The sequence below is a fragment of the Perca flavescens genome, chromosome 15 (genome assembly GCF_004354835.1).
Source record: "Perca flavescens isolate YP-PL-M2 chromosome 15, PFLA_1.0, whole genome shotgun sequence".
NCBI lineage: Eukaryota > Metazoa > Chordata > Actinopteri > Perciformes > Percidae > Perca > Perca flavescens.
The window spans coordinates 6,315,277-6,333,354 of NC_041345.1; the positions used below are offsets into that span (position 1 = coordinate 6,315,277).

Below are 18,078 nucleotides of genomic sequence, written 5' to 3' on the forward strand. Positions count from 1 at the left end.
AGGCTATTCAATATAAAAAAAGTATTTTATAAAAGTCCTGCATTGAAGTATTATTTGCTAAATGTACTTTGTACAAAGTATAAACAGTAAATGTATTCATAATTGTAATTACTGATGCATTCATGTATAAGTAGAAGTTTTGTACTTTTATAGTTGGTCAGGTGGATCTAATTTTACCACTGGTATGGTGATGGTGAGTATTTTTGCTTTCCATAAAAACAATGTAAACGATTTGTTAATTTCCCAAAACCGCTGCTTTATAAACTTTTGGCCAATGGCAGAAATATATATATATATATATATATATATACCTATCCACCCAGCAAAAGGATAAAACAAAAACATGAGGATGTATTCATATACTGTTTAAGCTAAGCTAAGTTTCTATTGACAATCCAAAAGACAGAGAGAGAGTGGCTATTATTTTATTTGAATAAAATATTCAAAGACATCCACAGGTGCTTTAACCTCCATCCTGTATAATATTTAAAAAATTAGTCACAGTTAATATTAATAATAACAGGCTGTTTAATTATTTAATTATATACCAATTAGGTCTGAATCCAAAGGAATGTGTTTCTGAAGCGAGTCTACTGAGCTCTGGGTCCAAAATGAAGAAAAAAAAAAACTCAATTAAACTAAAATGGATTACACCAGGGGTCTTCAACATTTTTTTAACCAAGGACCCCTTAACTGAAGGAGAGACGGAGCAGAGACCCCCTACTACATATATTGTATAAAATTAAGTTGCATATTAAACTGGGCCTACAATAATGTGTAGGGCAGCCTAAAGCCTTTACAAAATATTTATTTTGCATAGAATACTAATCTATTAAAATAATAATTGTTGGCATGATTTTATAAATCATCTTTTAAACATACATGTGGCACATTAAATCCTTGGGATTAACTGTATCTTCGGGTGGCTACCTTAGTGACTACTTGTATAGGCCAGTGAGCCTATTGTCAGTGAGGATTTATATTTGCTAATAATATGTTGTATTCATGTTAAGACATTTACATTTTTGAAAAAACTTTCAAAAATTAACAATAATTTAGAGGCCCCCCTACAGTGACTCACTGATGAAGATCTCTGGATTACACAGATGAGTGACAGATACAAAATTAATTACCATTAAATCCTCCATTTGAAGAGTTTCATTCCAAATAACTTATCCACTAGTGGAGAAAGTGTGATACCCACCCTACAAAATTATTTTTGGAATTAAAGTGGACCGTAATATCACATTTACAAGCACTTTATCGTTTGCAGTGTTTAACGACTGACTGGTGGATCAAACTCAGGGTATTATTGCATAGCTGATCAGTTTAAACGGTAGAAGTTTGGGTAAATCTATCTTTTAGTCCAGTAAGAATATACTTTTGTGTGTATACGAATATGAAGAAATTAAATAAATTTTTTTTAAGAGGCAGGCAAGCAAGAGATAATGAACATTTCCTGCAAAAATTATGTTTTGGAATGAAACCTTTCATTTGAATCCTCTGCTGTAACTTTATCACACACAGTACTCTAAACATTCACATGCCACCTGCTGCACCTCCCCATGTACCTCCTTTATGTCCTCCATGCCAAGCACCACCCCTCTGGGCACACCTTTTCCTTCTGCCACCCCTTCCACCTCTGAAGGACTTAGCACCCGGCTCCACACCCTGAACCCTGCCACCTGCCCAGCAAAACCCTCTGCAGGGTCAAACCCCCCACCAACAGTGTCCTGCTCCTGCCCCAGCACCACTGATCCACCTCCAGGAATCTCCCAGCCCTTCCTGAAGTTGGAGCCTGAGGAGGTGAGGCGGTGGTCACTGTAGTGCCAGAAATGACCCTGGATGGAGGACCAGAGGACGCAGACATGGTGCCAGCGAGCATCCAGGAGCGGCGACGCAGGGAGACGACGATATACAGGGTCTCCAATGACAAAGTCCAGGGAGGAAGAGGAGGAGGAGGAGGAGGAGGAAGAGGAGGTGTATGAGGCTTGGGAGGATGAGGAAGAAGCAGAGAAGGATGCAGATGATGCAGAGGAGTTGCGTCCGTACAGAACTAACTGGTTGTCGTTGTCGTCTGTGGCATAAGAGAGCAGTGTGCCGACATGTGAGGCCTCCACACGGAGCCACAAACACACAGACAGTTCAGGAAGGTCCGGGAGAGTCCGGAAGAAGGTGACATAGTTCTCTGCTGAGGCCGAGGGGAAGAACAGCATGGAGTCCACGTTACAGACTGCCGACCGATGCAGAGAGAAAATATATTCAGTCTAATAAACTCTGGTGCTAACATGTAAAATACATCAAGTATTATAAGGGTACTAACTATTACTTACTGGTTGCATCCTTTTTGGGAACTGGTCGTGCAGGGATCTTGTGCCTTACAGGAAGCTGGAGGAAGTTATGGATTACTGAAGACTCTACCTTTGTGTCACTTTCTTCCTCCTCTGCTCCACCCCACCCGCTCACCCTGGGCTGATAAGACTCAGACTGGGGCTGAGGGAGATCATCTGAAGCCTGGGGCTGTGGAGCCCCCTGACCAGTCCTGCTCTGTCTGTCTTTGGTGGGTTCAGGGTACGTTGGAGCATGAGGCAGGGGCTGGGGCCAAGAGGGATGACTGGGGTTGTGTACCCGGGGGTGTCTCTGATGATATAACTGAGGCTTGGATCGTTGCTGAACCTGGGGCTCAATCTGGGCATAAGGATAAGCCACAGTCTGGCAATGCTTAAACTGCTCCTGCTGGATCGGGTAAGGCTTTGTCTGGGCCTGCACCTGGATCTGTGACTGGGGATGATAAGGGTCAGGCTGAGGCAGGTAATCTGTGGGCTGGGGTTTAGGATACTGGACTTGTGTCTGTGAATAAGATTCTGGTTTAGGTCTTGGCTTTGAATGTTTAGGCTGGTTTGATGTTGCCTGGTATTGATTGGGTTGTGGATGGTTTCTGTTCTGAGCTGACTGTGAATGAATATCAGTCTGGGAGTAGCCAATACCGTCTGATCTGGGTTGGGAATCCAGAATCCTTTCAGGCCTCCCTCTTCTATGTGCCTGGCTTCTCCCGCGTGGTTCATAGTATTCCTGAGGTGTTATGTTGGGGTCGAGGGGGTCTCCCACCCTCCACAACCGTCTGGTTTCCCCTCCTCCATTCTGCTGCAGGACCTCACCCAGCCGGCCCTCCAGCCGAGTCACACGCAGTGCCTGGTTTTTCAGGGATTCCTGCAACCCCTTCAGCCCAATGAGCAGCTCGTCACGCTGGGCCTGCAGGGCAGCCAGCCTTTCCTCTTGGCTCTGGAGCTCCAGGGTGAGGTTGGAGAAATCGTGGCCAGGATCAGGCATCTGTTTCTGGGCGTGGCGGCGGTTTTCCCTCAGGTTCCTCTCCATCGAAGCCAGACGACCCTCCATTCGCTTACTTTTCTTATCGAGCTTCCTACTCCACTCTCTGGGATAATAATCAACATAAGATCACTTTTATTTTTTTATTTTTTACATTTCTGTATTATCATTGTTGAAAATGCATCATGTAGTACAATCAGACCTGGTCCAACATTTGATAATTTTATCATTTAGTCTCACTCGAAGGGCTAGATGGGTGAAGTTTGTAAATTGTAAAGATGATGTCATACATTTCAGATATGGACTTTTTTGAAATACATGCTAATTTATTTTCATAATGGTCATACACCTACAGTAGTTTTCTGTATTTCGGTATATACAGTATGATACTTAATATATTTAAGATATATGGTAATATATTTTATATTATATGAAAAGCATCAATAACTGATCAATTCTGAAGTGTATTGTAAATGTAATATTTTATATATTCCACAATACTTTGCAAATGCAGTTTTATATGTAGGCCATGTCAACATGTTATATCCTTAAATGTGGAAAATACTGTATTTTTTAGTTGCATTAGAAGATATTTATCCAACTCCTCTCCAATCTGCTCTCTACTCTCTACTTACCATGACTTGTAGAATACAACCAGTAGGGATTTGTCTAAGATGTATTAGCCCACAGATATCATAACAGTCAACCATTTGTACCCGAGCTCTAACCTGAGACCCCCTATCTCCTGCGTTGTGCTCTGCTTGAGGTGTTCGAGGTCCTGTGACATGTGTTGCCAGTGGTCACTCAGGGCCTGAACGTGGCTCTCCAGCCCCCCCGAAGAGTTTCTGTTCTGGTTCTGGGCCAACATGTTTAAACGGGCCTGGGTCAGTGCCTGGAACTGCTGGAACTAACAAAGAAGAAATGTGTTTTTACAAATCTTTCTGCAGCTGTTTGGTAATTGATTTGAAGCCCAATACGAGCAGCTGCATGGAGCCACATTTTTGTTATGAATTAATCAGTTATATTTAAGCTCATCAAGGTTGATTCAAGACTAACTGTTTAGACACTCCTTCAATAACATTGAATAATTAACAGCAATCCTGGATGTTTATTACATTTCCATTATTTTAATGAAAGTTACTACTGTTTATGAACACACACACACACACACACACACACACACACACACACACACACACACACACACTGTTCAATCCAAACTAACCTGTTCATTGAGTCGTCGTAGTTTCTGGAACACAGGATCAACTCCATGCACCTTAACGGGCTGAATTTGCAGCAGAAGCATATGGACCACGATCAGGGGCCAGTGTCCGGGCCGGAGGCTGTCCATGGTGCAATGGAGCTGGGATAGATGCAGCTGGGAGCCTGGGTCCCTGTCTGGGTGTCTGGAGGTAAAGGAATAAATACAAGAGAGAAATACATAGCTGAAAAGGGTTGGTCTTGATACACAGTGTATACACACAATGAACACATATGCACACACACACAGACAATGAACACATATGCACACACACACACACACACATACAATACACAAAAGCACACCCACAAGCTGGGACAAGAACACACTTTCCATTTTCCACAAAATCATTGGGGACCTCAGAGGAAATGCAGATGGATATAACAGGTACACAGCTTCTCTCTGGGTCTCTCTCACTCTCCCACACAAATGAAAACAAAGAAAAGTGAACTTTTCAAAACAGTCTACCAACTGATCTCTGACGTCCAGTGTTGTATGTGTTGTATGATGTCTAAAATGAAGAATAATGAATCGCTACCAGTTTCATTGATGTTAAATTGCTCCAATTTTCTCCACTACAATACCACTTTGAGTTTATTTAACTGGCTCTCCCACTGATGAAGTTCAAAGAATTCATTCAAATTATTACTGTTCTGTATCAATCCGCACAAGTAGAAAAAGTAAAATACTTTCATTTGTGTGTTCATGTCAGTGTACTCGCATGTGGTGCTAATACAGCAGTAGGCTACAGTAAATCTCATGGTGCGTGGGCTGATAAGCAGCTTGTACTTTCCTCTTCCCCCTGACTCAACGGGCAGGGGGATCTGGTTCCTTTCTTCCTCTTCTGCTTTTTCGTTGACTGGCCCAATTCAGGAATTGTGCCATTTATCCCTCCCTTCTGCTTTCTGCTCATGACCAAATTGCAACACTTCGGCTTCATTTACACTGGGCTTTAAAAGAAAATCACTATTGACTTCAACACTCTGGCCATTGTGTATTTTAAAACACAAAGTTGATGCACTTGCAAATAGTTTGAGTGTATTCTGACAGTGTTCATTCCATAAGTGTGTAATCGTTAACAGGGTAAAAGGCCACACTCACTAATTGGGACTTACATGCTCCAATCAAAGTCATACTGAGCAGATTAAAAAGTCAACATTCAATAAATTATCTTTTCAACAGTTATGTGTATTGCCTATTCAAATGTTCAATAATTTACACCACACATTCCAGTTCTGTTTCCAGTAGTTTTTGTTGTTTTTTGTTTTTGAGGGGGGGGGCTCGAAAGGGGTCTCGCCCGGGGTGTCATTCAATGTAGAACCGCCACTGTCTAAGTAACTTATGAAAATCCAGTGTGGACACAGTTTTCATTTTCACTTTTGTTTTGACTATGTGTAGCCTCTGTCAGTTTCATTCTGTCAGCCTGGAATACCCTAGACCACATGAAAGTTTGAAAAGTGTAGATGTTGGTGTTTTAAACAAAAGAGTAATTTATATTCAACCGGCTTGCTTTCATTTTTCTAACCTAGCCTGTAGAGAAGGGTCGCCTTTGTTGGATGCTTCATTGGAATAGGACGGGCTTCCGTATGTTTTCGTCTGGCAGTGTTTTGTAGAGGACAGGGTTTCTTTTGACATTACTACTATTTTATTCCTATGAGGGGAACAACCAGATCCTGAAACCTATTATTATACATATCAGAGAGCTCTGATAAAGGCTCCTTTGTGTCGTCAGACCGGCGTGCAGCCGTCCTGCTGCAGACATGGATGAAGAGACTTCTCTGCTCAACAGAACACCAACATCATCTGAATCCAGGGTTGGAAACATTTCATTTATTTTTAATGGATCTTTAAATTTCATCAACAGCCCACAGCTTTCAGATCGACTGATTGATTTATTGATTGATTGATTTAACAATGTTGTGGAAAAAGTGTAAAAGTGTTTGGATTATATAGTGACACAATCAAGACAGCTGATAAAGTAGGCCAATCTGTTGAACTTTTTGGGGTATGATCGATTGTGAGCTCTATGTGCAAGATTTACAGATTTAATCTATCATGGATGGATGGATTTAACAATGTTGTGGATTGAGTGATGAGAATTATTACATTACATTATTATTACATGTCATTTAGCTGATGCTTTTATCCAAAGCTTACAATTGCTATATATGTCAACTAGGGGTTAAGTGTCTTGCTCAAGGACATTGGTTGATGTATCGCAGTGGGAATCGAACCCAGGTCTCCCACACTAAAGGGATGTGTCATATCCACTGCGCCATCACCACCCTATGGAGAAGAGAAGAGTTTTAGAGACCACAGTAACCTGTTGGAAATATACAGCAGTGAGGAGAGCGTCAGTCGTTTATGTTTGTCCAAGGAAACCATTCTATATCTTGACTGCTGACTGAGCAGAAGTGCTGAACCCTGCCACAGTATGAAGCCACATGTGTGCTCTCTGCTACAGGTCTGCACTGGTCTGAGATTTTGAACTACTGGGAGTTTTTTTGTATTGTTTCACTTCTTGCTGAATTGTCCCAATAAAATGTCCTGATGGAGTGAATGGAGCTCAGTGGTCAGCCATGTCTTTTTTAATTTAAATTCATGAACAAAATCAAATCAAAGTAAATTAGTAAACTACCTAAGGTAGTAGGTAGCAGCAGCTGGATTTAGATGTCTATCTGCAGTGTGCCCCAGAAAGTTTAAGAAGATGAAAAGAGGCAGACTCATTTACACATTGCAATCATGATGCAAATGTATCTCCAAAAATGAAAAGAAAACAACTACATTTCAAACTTGGCTTAACTGAGGAAAAACTCCTTCCCTTTTAACTGACAAACAACATCTGCCTTAAACAGATCCTACAATCTACTGCACAATCACCCTAATCATTGCAATTGCTTATTAACATAACATTTAACCTTATGCAACCCACTTATACACATGATATCACTAATGATGTCAGTAAGAGTTTAGAAGAACTCTTTAAACTCTTTAAATGAACTTAACCATAGTTATCTTTGTGTTGATTATTACACACGTGTTGACTATTATACATTTAAAGTGCAATTGTGACCCAAACTTCCCTTTAACTGAACACATTAACACTTTAATCATCAGTATTGTAGCTTACATTATCTATGTATGCGGCTTATGCTCTGAGTTTAAAGGAACATGCCAACTTATTGGGAATTTATCTTATTTACTGTAACCCCCAGAGTTAGACAAGTCCATACATACCCTTCTCATCTCCGTGCGTGCTGTAACGCTGCCTGATGGCTCCAGCATTAGCTTAGCCCATCACAGATCCTGCAGGTAACTGGTTCCAACTAGCCTACCGCTCCCAATTGTGACAAAAGTAACAAAATAACGCCAACATGTTCCTATTTACATGTTGTGATTTGTATAGTCACAGCGTGTACAAAAACAACGTAACATGAGACACAGCCATCTTCTAACAGTAAACAAACCGGGAACTATATTCTCAGACAGGCTTGCTGCGAGCATATCACTCCGCCCAAGTACTATATTCTTCCGCCTGAGAATATAGTTCCCGGTTTGTTTACAGTTAGAAGACGGCTGTGTCTCATGTAAAGTTTGTTTTTTGTACACGCTGTGACTCTATAAATCACAACATGTAAATAGGAACATGTTGGTGTTATTTTGTCACTTATTCGGAGCAGTAGGATTACTGGAACCATTCACCTGCATGTTCTGTGCTGGCCTAATGCCGCTGGAGCCGTCAGACAGCCTTACAGCACGCACTGAGATAAGAAGGGTATGTATGGACTAGTCTAACTCTGGGGGTTACGGTGAATAAGCTAAAGTCCCAATAAGTCGGCGTGTTCCTTTAACTTCCGTCCACGTCCTTCCACCCCAGGTCTGTAACTCCAAACTGTTCCTGGCCGTCTTCTCGGCCATCCTGGGGAACTTCAGCTTCGGTTACTCCCTGGTCTACTCATCCCCGGTCTTGCCGAAGCTCAAGAGCCCCAATGCAGACCCTCGGGTCAGGATGGACACGGAGCAGGCTGCCTGGTTCGGCTCCATCTATACACTGGGTGCAGCGGCCGGAGGATTGGGGGCCATGCTGCTCAACGACCTGATTGGACGGAAGCTGAGCATCATGATGTCGGCAGTGCCGTCGACTATTGGGTTAGTCTCAGTCACAATATACAGCCATCAAACTGTGTTGGAATGCAACTAAGATTAATTTGAGTACTGTACTTAATCACAATTTCTACTCCACTACATTGCAGAGGGAAATATGGCACTTCTTCCTCTCTTACATCTATACTTTCTATACTAACTAGTAAATGAAAAGCTCTACTCACCCACAAGTGTTTTGAACTACTCTGGCTGATCAGACTTCTATTCAGGTGGAGCTATATTTTGGAATCACCTCATCATTACTCAATAAGAGTAATTATTTAATTACTTAATAAGAATGATAACAGGATGGGGTGTCTCACCCCAACAAGTACAGAACAAAACCAAGAGATGTCAATCAAGTGAACTACTTTGTACACTCCCACACTGTCCTGAGAAGAGGTCAAATTAGGCAACATAAGTGAAAACACCTGTGTGGATGGAATATAAGTATACATTTACATAAAAATAAATGATCACTTCCTAAAATATTATGCATTATTATTATTAAATATAAATTATATAAATCATTTTGTGACTTTGCGTGAAAAATTGGACCCGGGCAAATGCATTAATAAAAACTATATAAAAATAGCGTTCTTTTCACTGTTAGTCTCTCTATGTCATGTATGATCATCAGATGACAAATGAAACAGTGTCAGAAACATCTAAAAGTTACATATAGTCACTTTAAAGTGCATTTTTCTGATAATACTTACTTTTACTTGAGTAATATTTTGAATGCAGGACTTTTACTTGTAACAGAGTATTTTACGCCATAGTATTGCTACTTTTACTTAGGTAAAGCATCTGACTACTTCTTCCACCATTGCTTATAGGTAGGCCTAGCTGATATGAAGCACTAGGGATACATAGCTTAACTTTTCAAATGGTGCATTCTATTATATCTAATGAAACATTATATAATACATTCTACAACATAATCCATATTATTCTACTAATGTTTGTAGACAACAATATGATCTGAAAATCTGAATATTAGTCTGAGCCTTTAAATGTAAATTCTGGGGCATGGTTTTTAGTTAAATGTACATTCTTGTCTGTAAAACTACATTTTATTTCCCTGTTTGTCATGCTTTATATTTATGGCTATCGTGATGTAAGAAAATCCAAAGAAACTGCATACTGTGTGTCCAAAAAAAGAAACTGGAGACTATTGGCACCTTTTGCATAACTTCACTGTACACTCTCCTTTCTGGTTAGACTAATTTCCATAGATGCTGTTATAGATAGATGGATCATGGTGTCTGTGTATGAGTCTGCATGTACTGTTTGTTTGAAAAACTCCCGTCTGTATATGTGTGTGTTTTAGATACATGCTGATGGGAGGGGCTGTTGACTTGTGGATGCTCCATGTGGGCCGTTTCCTCACAGGCGTTGCCGGGGGGATGACCGCAGCATCCATTCCTGTAGGTCACCATGATGAGAGAAACTTTGTTTTAACCTATGCAACTTTTCGGAACTTTTTCTGAATGAATACTGTATTTATGTAACTGTACGTGTGTCCTTTGTGTGTCTATGTCACAGGTATACATCTCAGAGATCTCACACAAAGGAGTGAGAGGAGCTATGGGCTCCTGCCCTCAGATCACTGCTGTGTTTGGGGCCCTGGCGCTCTACGCCATGGGTAGGAACATACCAATACTGCTGCATGAATGCTAATTTACTACATCTTTTTTATACATTTAGCTGGAACTCTAATCCAAAGCAGCTCACAGTTCCTGAAAGAGTAGAGGCACGAGTCTACTTCCTGCTTTTACTCTCGCTCGCTCGTGCTATCGTACTCTGAATATCACATTTTGATGTGCAGGTCTGGTGGTACCTTGGCGGTGGCTGGCAGTGGCGGGGGAGGTGCCAGCTGTGCTGATGGTTGTGCTGATGGCGTTCATGCCCAGCTCCCCCAGGAGGCTCCTCGCTCTGGGCAGAGAGCAGCAGGCTGAGAAGGCCCTCCGCTGGCTAAGGGGAAAACACTACAACACAAACATTGAGCTCAGTGCCATACAGGTAAGAGGCACACGGTTTGAATGTGGTAACATCATACTCACACGTTGACTTCCGTGGTATACATGCTTGAGGCAAAGATCTGTTCCATTTGAGTTTTTTAAATAAATGCACACATACAGCATGTGTTTTTCTGTGTCTCCCAATGCAGCACAGCATCAACGTGCAGGGTAAAGTCACATGGTCGCAGCTGGCCACACCCATCTACTACCGGCCAATCATCATCTCAGTGGGGATGCGTTTCCTGCAGCAAATGACGGGCATCACACCCATCCTGGTCTACCTGGAGCCCATCTTTTCCCAAAGCAAAGTTTCCCTGGAGCCCAGGTTGGATATCTATTCTATTCTATTTATTTATATCTATCTATTATTTATTTTACCTCTTTTATTGGTATTCTACTCCTTTTTATCTCTCGGTTTTATTTTCATTTCTCCTGTAAATGTTGCTTTTTGCATTGCTTGTATAACATCAGCTGCAGAACCATTTGACTGACCTCTCCTTGTTCTGTGTCTGTCAGGTATGATGCTGCTATTGTAGGTGCGGTCCGCCTATTTTCTGTTGCCGTGGCAGCCAGTTTAATGGACAAGGCGGGACGCAAAGCCCTGCTGTACACGTCGAGCCTGCTGATGTTCCTGTCCTCTCTGACTCTGACAATGATCTCCCACACCACACCTTGCCCTCCAGGCCCCGCCCCTCTTAATCACACCATGAGTTGGGACTCCCAAAATGCCATCGGAAACGCTTTGGATGCCAGCCACCAAACTGCAGGAGGGCTCATTCCTCTCATCAGCACCATGGTGTTTATATTTGGTGAGTGTTGCAAGCAACTCGTTTTGTTGAAAAAAACATGCTTTTCATGGTCATAAAACATTTTGTTTTTGGTTATTCAGTTAAATTGGTTTCAATTATGTTATCAGGCCTTACTAAATTAGAAAAACCTTTCAAACTTCACTCAGGGTTTTGTGGTGCTACTTAGATTAAAACATTATTGCTCTAACCTGTCCAAAATCAGAACTAAACACAACAAATTATTTTTGTACCTTTTTCATATAATTTAGTTATTTTTAGCCAATCAAGCAGAGTCTGATAAACCTCTCAAAACATAGCGTGGTGTGACTGTGCCCTAACAATGACTGTATGTGCTTTTGTTGTACTGTGACATCATCTGCTTTAATGAGGTGTTTTTTTTGTATTCACATTGTTGGTTATCTCCTAGGATACGCCATGGGATGGGGCCCAATCACATGGTTGCTGATGTCAGAGGTGTTGCCGCTGGCTGCCAGGGGCGTTGCTTCGGGGCTGTGTGTGACTGTCAGCTGGTTGACGGCCTTCATGCTCACGCACGCCTTCACACACCTGGTGGACGGGTACGGCCTGTACTTGCCCTACCTGTGTTTTACGGTGGTGTGTGTGCTATGTCTGCTGTTCAACGCAGTGTGCATCCCAGAGACTCGCGGCCGCTCACTGGAAGAAATAGAGAACTATTTCAGGACGGGACGTTGGTTCACCATCAACAGGAGTAATTCCACTGCACAGTCCAGCTGAAGCCTGAAGATCCCTTCAATCAGAAATTTGTTATTCCCAAGATGTACCTGTAAAACAGGGCTACTGCAAAGTGATCCATTTTATTAATATGTAATGATCAATATTTAGGGGTCTAAGAAGAGAGAGTGTATGTTGTACAGGATTTGAAGCCCTCTGAGAAACCATTAGGTCAAGGAGCAGATCACTGTTTACACATCTAAGTAAAAACCTGTTACAGTTGAGAGTGACAATCCTTAAGATTTCAGTCCCGGTTGATTCTAGATGAGTGAAAACAATAGAATTGTGATGAGAGTTTAGCAGTCTGGAGGATAGAAATATAATGAATCTCATTTTATTGGCTTTTCAGAATTTTCAGAATTGTGTCCATAGTTAATTTTTTTATCTGTCTATAATGGAGAAAAGCTGTAATACAGGATTTTCTCTGGAAGATGTCAATCCAGACACACAGTTTGTAATACTGCAAGTATATAAATATTGCAATACTTTCATCAGACACTGTGGTTTTGCTACTTTTACTTAAAGGTCCCATGGCATGAAAATTTGACTTTATGAGGTTTTTTAACATTAATATGAGTTCCCCTAGCTGCCCCAGTGGCTAGAAATGGTGATAGGTGTAAACCAAGCCCTGGGTATCCTGCTCTGCCTTTGAGAAAATGAAAGCTCAGATGGGCCAATCTGGAATCTTCCCTATATGACATCGTAAGGGGAAAGGTTACCTCCCCATTCTCAGCTTTGCCCGCACAGAGAATTTGGCCCGCCCATGAGAGAGAGAGAGACATCATGGCTTGCAAACCATAGACAGTATATAATGGACCAACAGACCCCGTTGCTCTGGACGGAGACCAGTGAAGGCTATTAGAAGCACTTTTCCGGTGATCTCTTGCTTTACTGCGCAGCCTCTAACTGACAGAGACAATGTAAATGTGACATGAGCAACGTGTCTGAAAGTTGTAAGTCTTCTGGTAGCTGTGCCAAGAGAAATCTCAATCATTCCCAATCTTGCAGAGACGGAGAGCGTAGGTATATGTAAGGAGATAACATGGGCACAGGCTAATTATTGCTAACTAAAATGCTAGTTAACATTAGTCATTAAACCTAAACAGCTCATGTAAGTGGAAACTGCCTGCGAGCTTCTCCTGTACTATACGGTAATTCCTCTACTATGTGACAGAATCGTTAGCCTATTTTTACAAAAACGTCTGCTACGGAGCCATAACGTGAGGTACAAGGTAATGGAGTCTTTTATATATTCTCGTGTTTCTTTAGAACTGATACCTTTGTAGCATCAAAATGGCACCATAGGAGGTTCGCCTTGTTGCAAACGAGCAAAGTATGGCAGTTGGTCAAAGCCACACCCCCACCCTCCACCTTAGCATAGCATTTAAAGCTACAGATACAGAAATGGCACAACCTAACGAAAGCTCATTGTGGGACTGGCTCTAGTGGCTGTAATTCTTTACCAAGGCTGAATTTCGGGAAAGAGACTTCAGATACAGTATTAGGGGACCACTAAGGTCTATATAAAAGAGACTTCAGATACAGTATTAGGGGACCACTGAGGCCTATATAAAAGCATCCAAAAAGCAGCGTGTCATAGGACCTTTAAGTAAAAGATCAAGTAAAAGTACTTCTTCCACCAACTGACAGATAATATATCATATATTATTATATTTAACCATTGATGTACACGCAATGTACACACAATGAACACATGGGAAACATGGCAACACTGATGAAACATAACAGAGATTAACTGATACTGACGAACACCTCTAAAAACAAAGCCTTCCTTCTTCTCTGGTAAGCAGCCATGGAATTTACACCATAATACACTCTGACATGTCTGAAAGCAATATACACTGAACACTATGTGCAACCATGTATCAACAGAAGACCATTGTCCATCAGTTACCTGTTCAGCTCTTCTGATCAGTTAAAAAACAATATGTATCATTACTATAGTTACTTAAAGTAAAATGTTACATTTACTGACAGTTGTTGTTGCATTGTCAGCTTAGCTGTCCATCACATTGTTTAAAGAGCATAAGAGATTGACAGGAGCTAAACATTACAGGAAGTGGCCAATTTTTGATTGTGTTGTGTCTACATGCTACATAAATTGTCCATGATGTGTTTAATATATTTGGGAGACTAAATTTGAAAGCTAACATTGCTCAAGGTGCTGTATTTGTATTAAAATGTCAAAATTTGTCTCTGTGTCTGGTGGGATCCAATGAACACAAAATGATTTGTTTTGATGTGATCATATTATATTTGTTGCATTCATTGACAGCAGACTTCAAAACATCAGCTACAAAATTGGAATATATGTACTATAAAGCAAATAAATAATACTATATTCTTAAATGTTCATTAAGCCTTTGAACAAACAGCTTACCAGCTGGCAGGAAAGAAACTGTCATCATCTTCTCTGGGTCTAGAAATGAGGACAGGAAGTTATGTTGCCGGCACACACTGGTGGCTCAGCAGGCCAGGTCACATGCCACAGTGCAGTGTCATAGGTTTAAATCTGACTCACAGCCAGTGATGTACGTCGCTGCCTCCCCATCTTCCTAGTTCTCAAGTAGAACCATAGGACTCACTTCTATGTTGTTAAATCACTGCTGTGAATTACTGTATGCATAGACTATGGACATTGAATTTGAACAGATATTTCTGTCACGGTATTATGTGTACACAATTATATACAGTACAGGCCAAAAGTTTGGACACACCTTCTCATTCAATGTGTTTCTTTATTTTCATGACTATTTACATTGTAGATTCTCCTTGAAGGCATCAAAACTATGAATGAACACATATGGAATTATGTACTTAACAAAAAAGTGTGAAATAACTGAAAACATGTCTTATATTTTAGATTCTTCAAAGTAGCCACCCTTTGCTTTTTTTGATAGCGCTGCAAACCCTTGGTGTTCTCTCACTGAGCTTCATGAGGTAGTCACCTGAAATGGTTTTACCTTCACAGGTGTGCCTTGTCAGGGTTAATAAGTGGAATTTTTTCCCTTATTAATAAAAAAGCAAAGGGTGGCTACTTTGAAGAATCTAAAATATAAGACATGTTTTCAGTTATTTCACACTTTTTTGTTAAGTACATAATTCCATATGTGTTCATTCATAGTTTTGATGCCTTCAGTGAGAATCTACAATGTAAATAGTCATGAAAATAAAAAAGAAACGCATTGAATGAGAAGGTGTGTCCAAACGTTTGGCCTGTACTGTATATACACACAATTATATCTATATACTGTATATACATTCATATTGTGTACAATTAATGTATAATTAATTTCTTTATTTACAGTAAAAGGGACAACGCACATTAATCAACATGAGCACAGAGTCCAACATGTTACTGTGCCAGATTTAGCCATGCAGGCAAATTTTCTTCTGCAGTCCCTAGCAGGTTGATGAATACATTTCTGAAGGTGTTTGTCTAAGAAATGTATAATACCGTGTGTGTGTGTGTGTGTGTGTGTGTGTGTGTGTGTGTGTGTGTGTGTGTGTGTGTGTGTGTGTGTGTGTGTGTGTGTGTGTGTGTGTGTGTGTGTGTGTGCGCGTGTGTGTGTCTGTGTTTGATTGTGTGTCAAACAGATGTTGCCGCTTACACAACACTCCCTTCCAGTACTCAACAGAGTGCCAGTACTTCCGGCACTCTGTTGAGTTTATCAGATAACCATTAATTACCTTGTTAGACAGGACACATTCCTGGAAAATTATTATAAGAATACCTTACAGGTGATCGTCATGAACACAGACACATTACCTACCATTAAAAGATACATGTTGCATTGGTATGCATCTCTTAAGGTGATTATCCTGAAGGCTTTGAGTGCATGGGTGTAATGCTGGTTTAGTTGAGGTGTTTGTGACACACTAACATAAAATATGAATCAATTTTGTAGCCTACTAAATCATATTTGCCCTTTTTTTTGTGAAACTGCACACCAGTTCCCAGCATAACCATGACAAAAAGAGTTACTAAAATATCTGTGACTTTCTTAGACAGATTTACAATCAGAGTTTATCTGATTCACATAGAACTGCGAGCAATAATGACTTAATTGATGTATGTGACACGTAACACATGTATCCATTTAAACAAAACGGAAGTCGAATATTTTAAAAGACAGAAAAGCAGGTTAACAGATATGTAGATAAAAGAAAAAAGACAGATAAGCGTAGGGGTAGAAAGCGAGGCAGCAAAGAAGCAGATAGATTAAGACAGTAGATAAACAGACACTCTTGCACAGCTTTTAACTATGTACCTGCTGAGTCAGAGGCTATTTTAATATTTCTAACTATACCCTCCTCCTTCCTGATAGGTTGAATATTAAGTCTGCATGCTTTCAAAGATATCTTATACAATATATTACATAGGGTTATTATATGTGTGAACCTCATGTGCCAACTGATGCCTGACTGTTGATGTGAGGGCCCCGTGTGGTGATGTGTCATGGGAAACATCTGGGTATGACACCATGACAGGATCGGAGGCCATGAGAACTAATGTTCTCCAGGACACTGATCCCTCTCCTGATTAGTTGTGTGGCACATAGTATATTTTTGGGGTATTTAACACTGTTATTTTTTTGTTTATTTATTACTTAATTTTGTATATTTGCAAAAATAACAAATACCGCTTACTAATTTAACAAAGCAAAATAATAAAATAAAAATACTAAGGAAAGCTCATTGTGGGACTGGCTCTAGTGGCTGTTATTCTGCACCAAGGCTGAATTTTGGGAAAGAGACTTCAGATACAGTGTTAGGGGACCACTAAGGCCTATATAAAAGCATCCAAAGAGCACTATATCATGGGACCTTTAAAATGTTTTTTGATCCTCAATAAAAATGTAACTCTATATACTTCCACATTCAGTTCAAATTCAGTTTAAAGAGACACACATGCAGTTGTTAAGAAAGAGCAATTGAATCAGTTTTTCAATAAGATTATTCTAGTTAAGCAATTCAAATTCAAGTATGAATGAGTCAAATTTAGTTTCTAGTTACACATATTTCGGCCCATAGGTATTGACCTAATATTATGCAGATTATACTCAACTATATCTCTTAAAGGTGCTCTAAGCTAAACATCTCCTCACTATCCCCTAGGTGCCTGTCCCTTGAACACACTGTAAAAAAACGCAGTCTCTGAAGACAGCTCAGGCTCCACAAACGCCAAAAAAAAAAAAAAAAACGCGCTAACCTGCCCCACAAGCCATAACAAACAGTTTTCCAGCCAATAACCGACAAAAGCAGCTGGTTGAGCCATCACTTGAGCAGCGTTAGCACGTAGGCTACTTCCACAATGCGTATTCATGACACCCCCTTCCATTTGGATTGGATATTGCACTACTCCATATATGTGTAGGTTAGGGCTGCACAATTAATTGCAATTTTATCGAAATTGCAATTAATTGTGCAGCCCTAACCTACACACATAGACACACCTCAGTCTTTTTACCGTCTCTTTTTACGGAATGTTTTACTGGAATGTTGTTCATCAGGCTCATCGAAACACACACTTACAAAGACACACACTACCACCTCACCCAGTTGTCATCATGAGCAGAGGCAACACCCCACACTCTCACACACACCTCACTACTGTAGCTCCCCCACCTGAGGTGTGTTGGTACGAAAGAAAAATTGGGAAAGAAGATATAGTTATAGGATCTTTATTACAGAAAAAACAATAAAAACCCTCATGCAAGGGTGTCACTTTGTTTTTCTAATAGGGGGGTTAGAATGAGGT

At 40.6% G+C, this 18,078-nt stretch overlaps 2 protein-coding genes across 2 annotated transcripts; one reads left to right on the forward strand and one right to left on the reverse strand.

Moving 5' to 3' along the window:
• Window positions 1-867: 867 nt before the first annotated feature.
• On the reverse strand, window positions 868-4,722 carry ptx4 (pentraxin 4, long). Its single transcript, XM_028599991.1, has 4 exons — window positions 4,553-4,722; window positions 4,056-4,234; window positions 2,334-3,433; window positions 868-2,233 (listed from the first exon to the last, which is right to left on the reverse strand). The coding sequence occupies exons 1-4, from the start codon at window positions 4,676-4,678 to the stop codon at window positions 1,518-1,520; spliced, it is 2,121 nt and encodes a 706-aa protein (XP_028455792.1). The 5' UTR covers window positions 4,679-4,722; the 3' UTR covers window positions 868-1,517.
• A 1,268-nt stretch (window positions 4,723-5,990) lies between these two features.
• slc2a6 (solute carrier family 2 member 6) lies at window positions 5,991-12,872 on the forward strand. Its single transcript, XM_028598486.1, has 8 exons — window positions 5,991-6,402; window positions 8,466-8,737; window positions 10,065-10,161; window positions 10,280-10,379; window positions 10,563-10,756; window positions 10,905-11,080; window positions 11,272-11,564; window positions 11,971-12,872. Exons 1-8 carry the CDS (start codon window positions 6,349-6,351, stop codon window positions 12,297-12,299), a joined length of 1,515 nt encoding a protein of 504 aa, XP_028454287.1. The 5' UTR covers window positions 5,991-6,348; the 3' UTR covers window positions 12,300-12,872.
• Window positions 12,873-18,078: the final 5,206 nt, after the last annotated feature.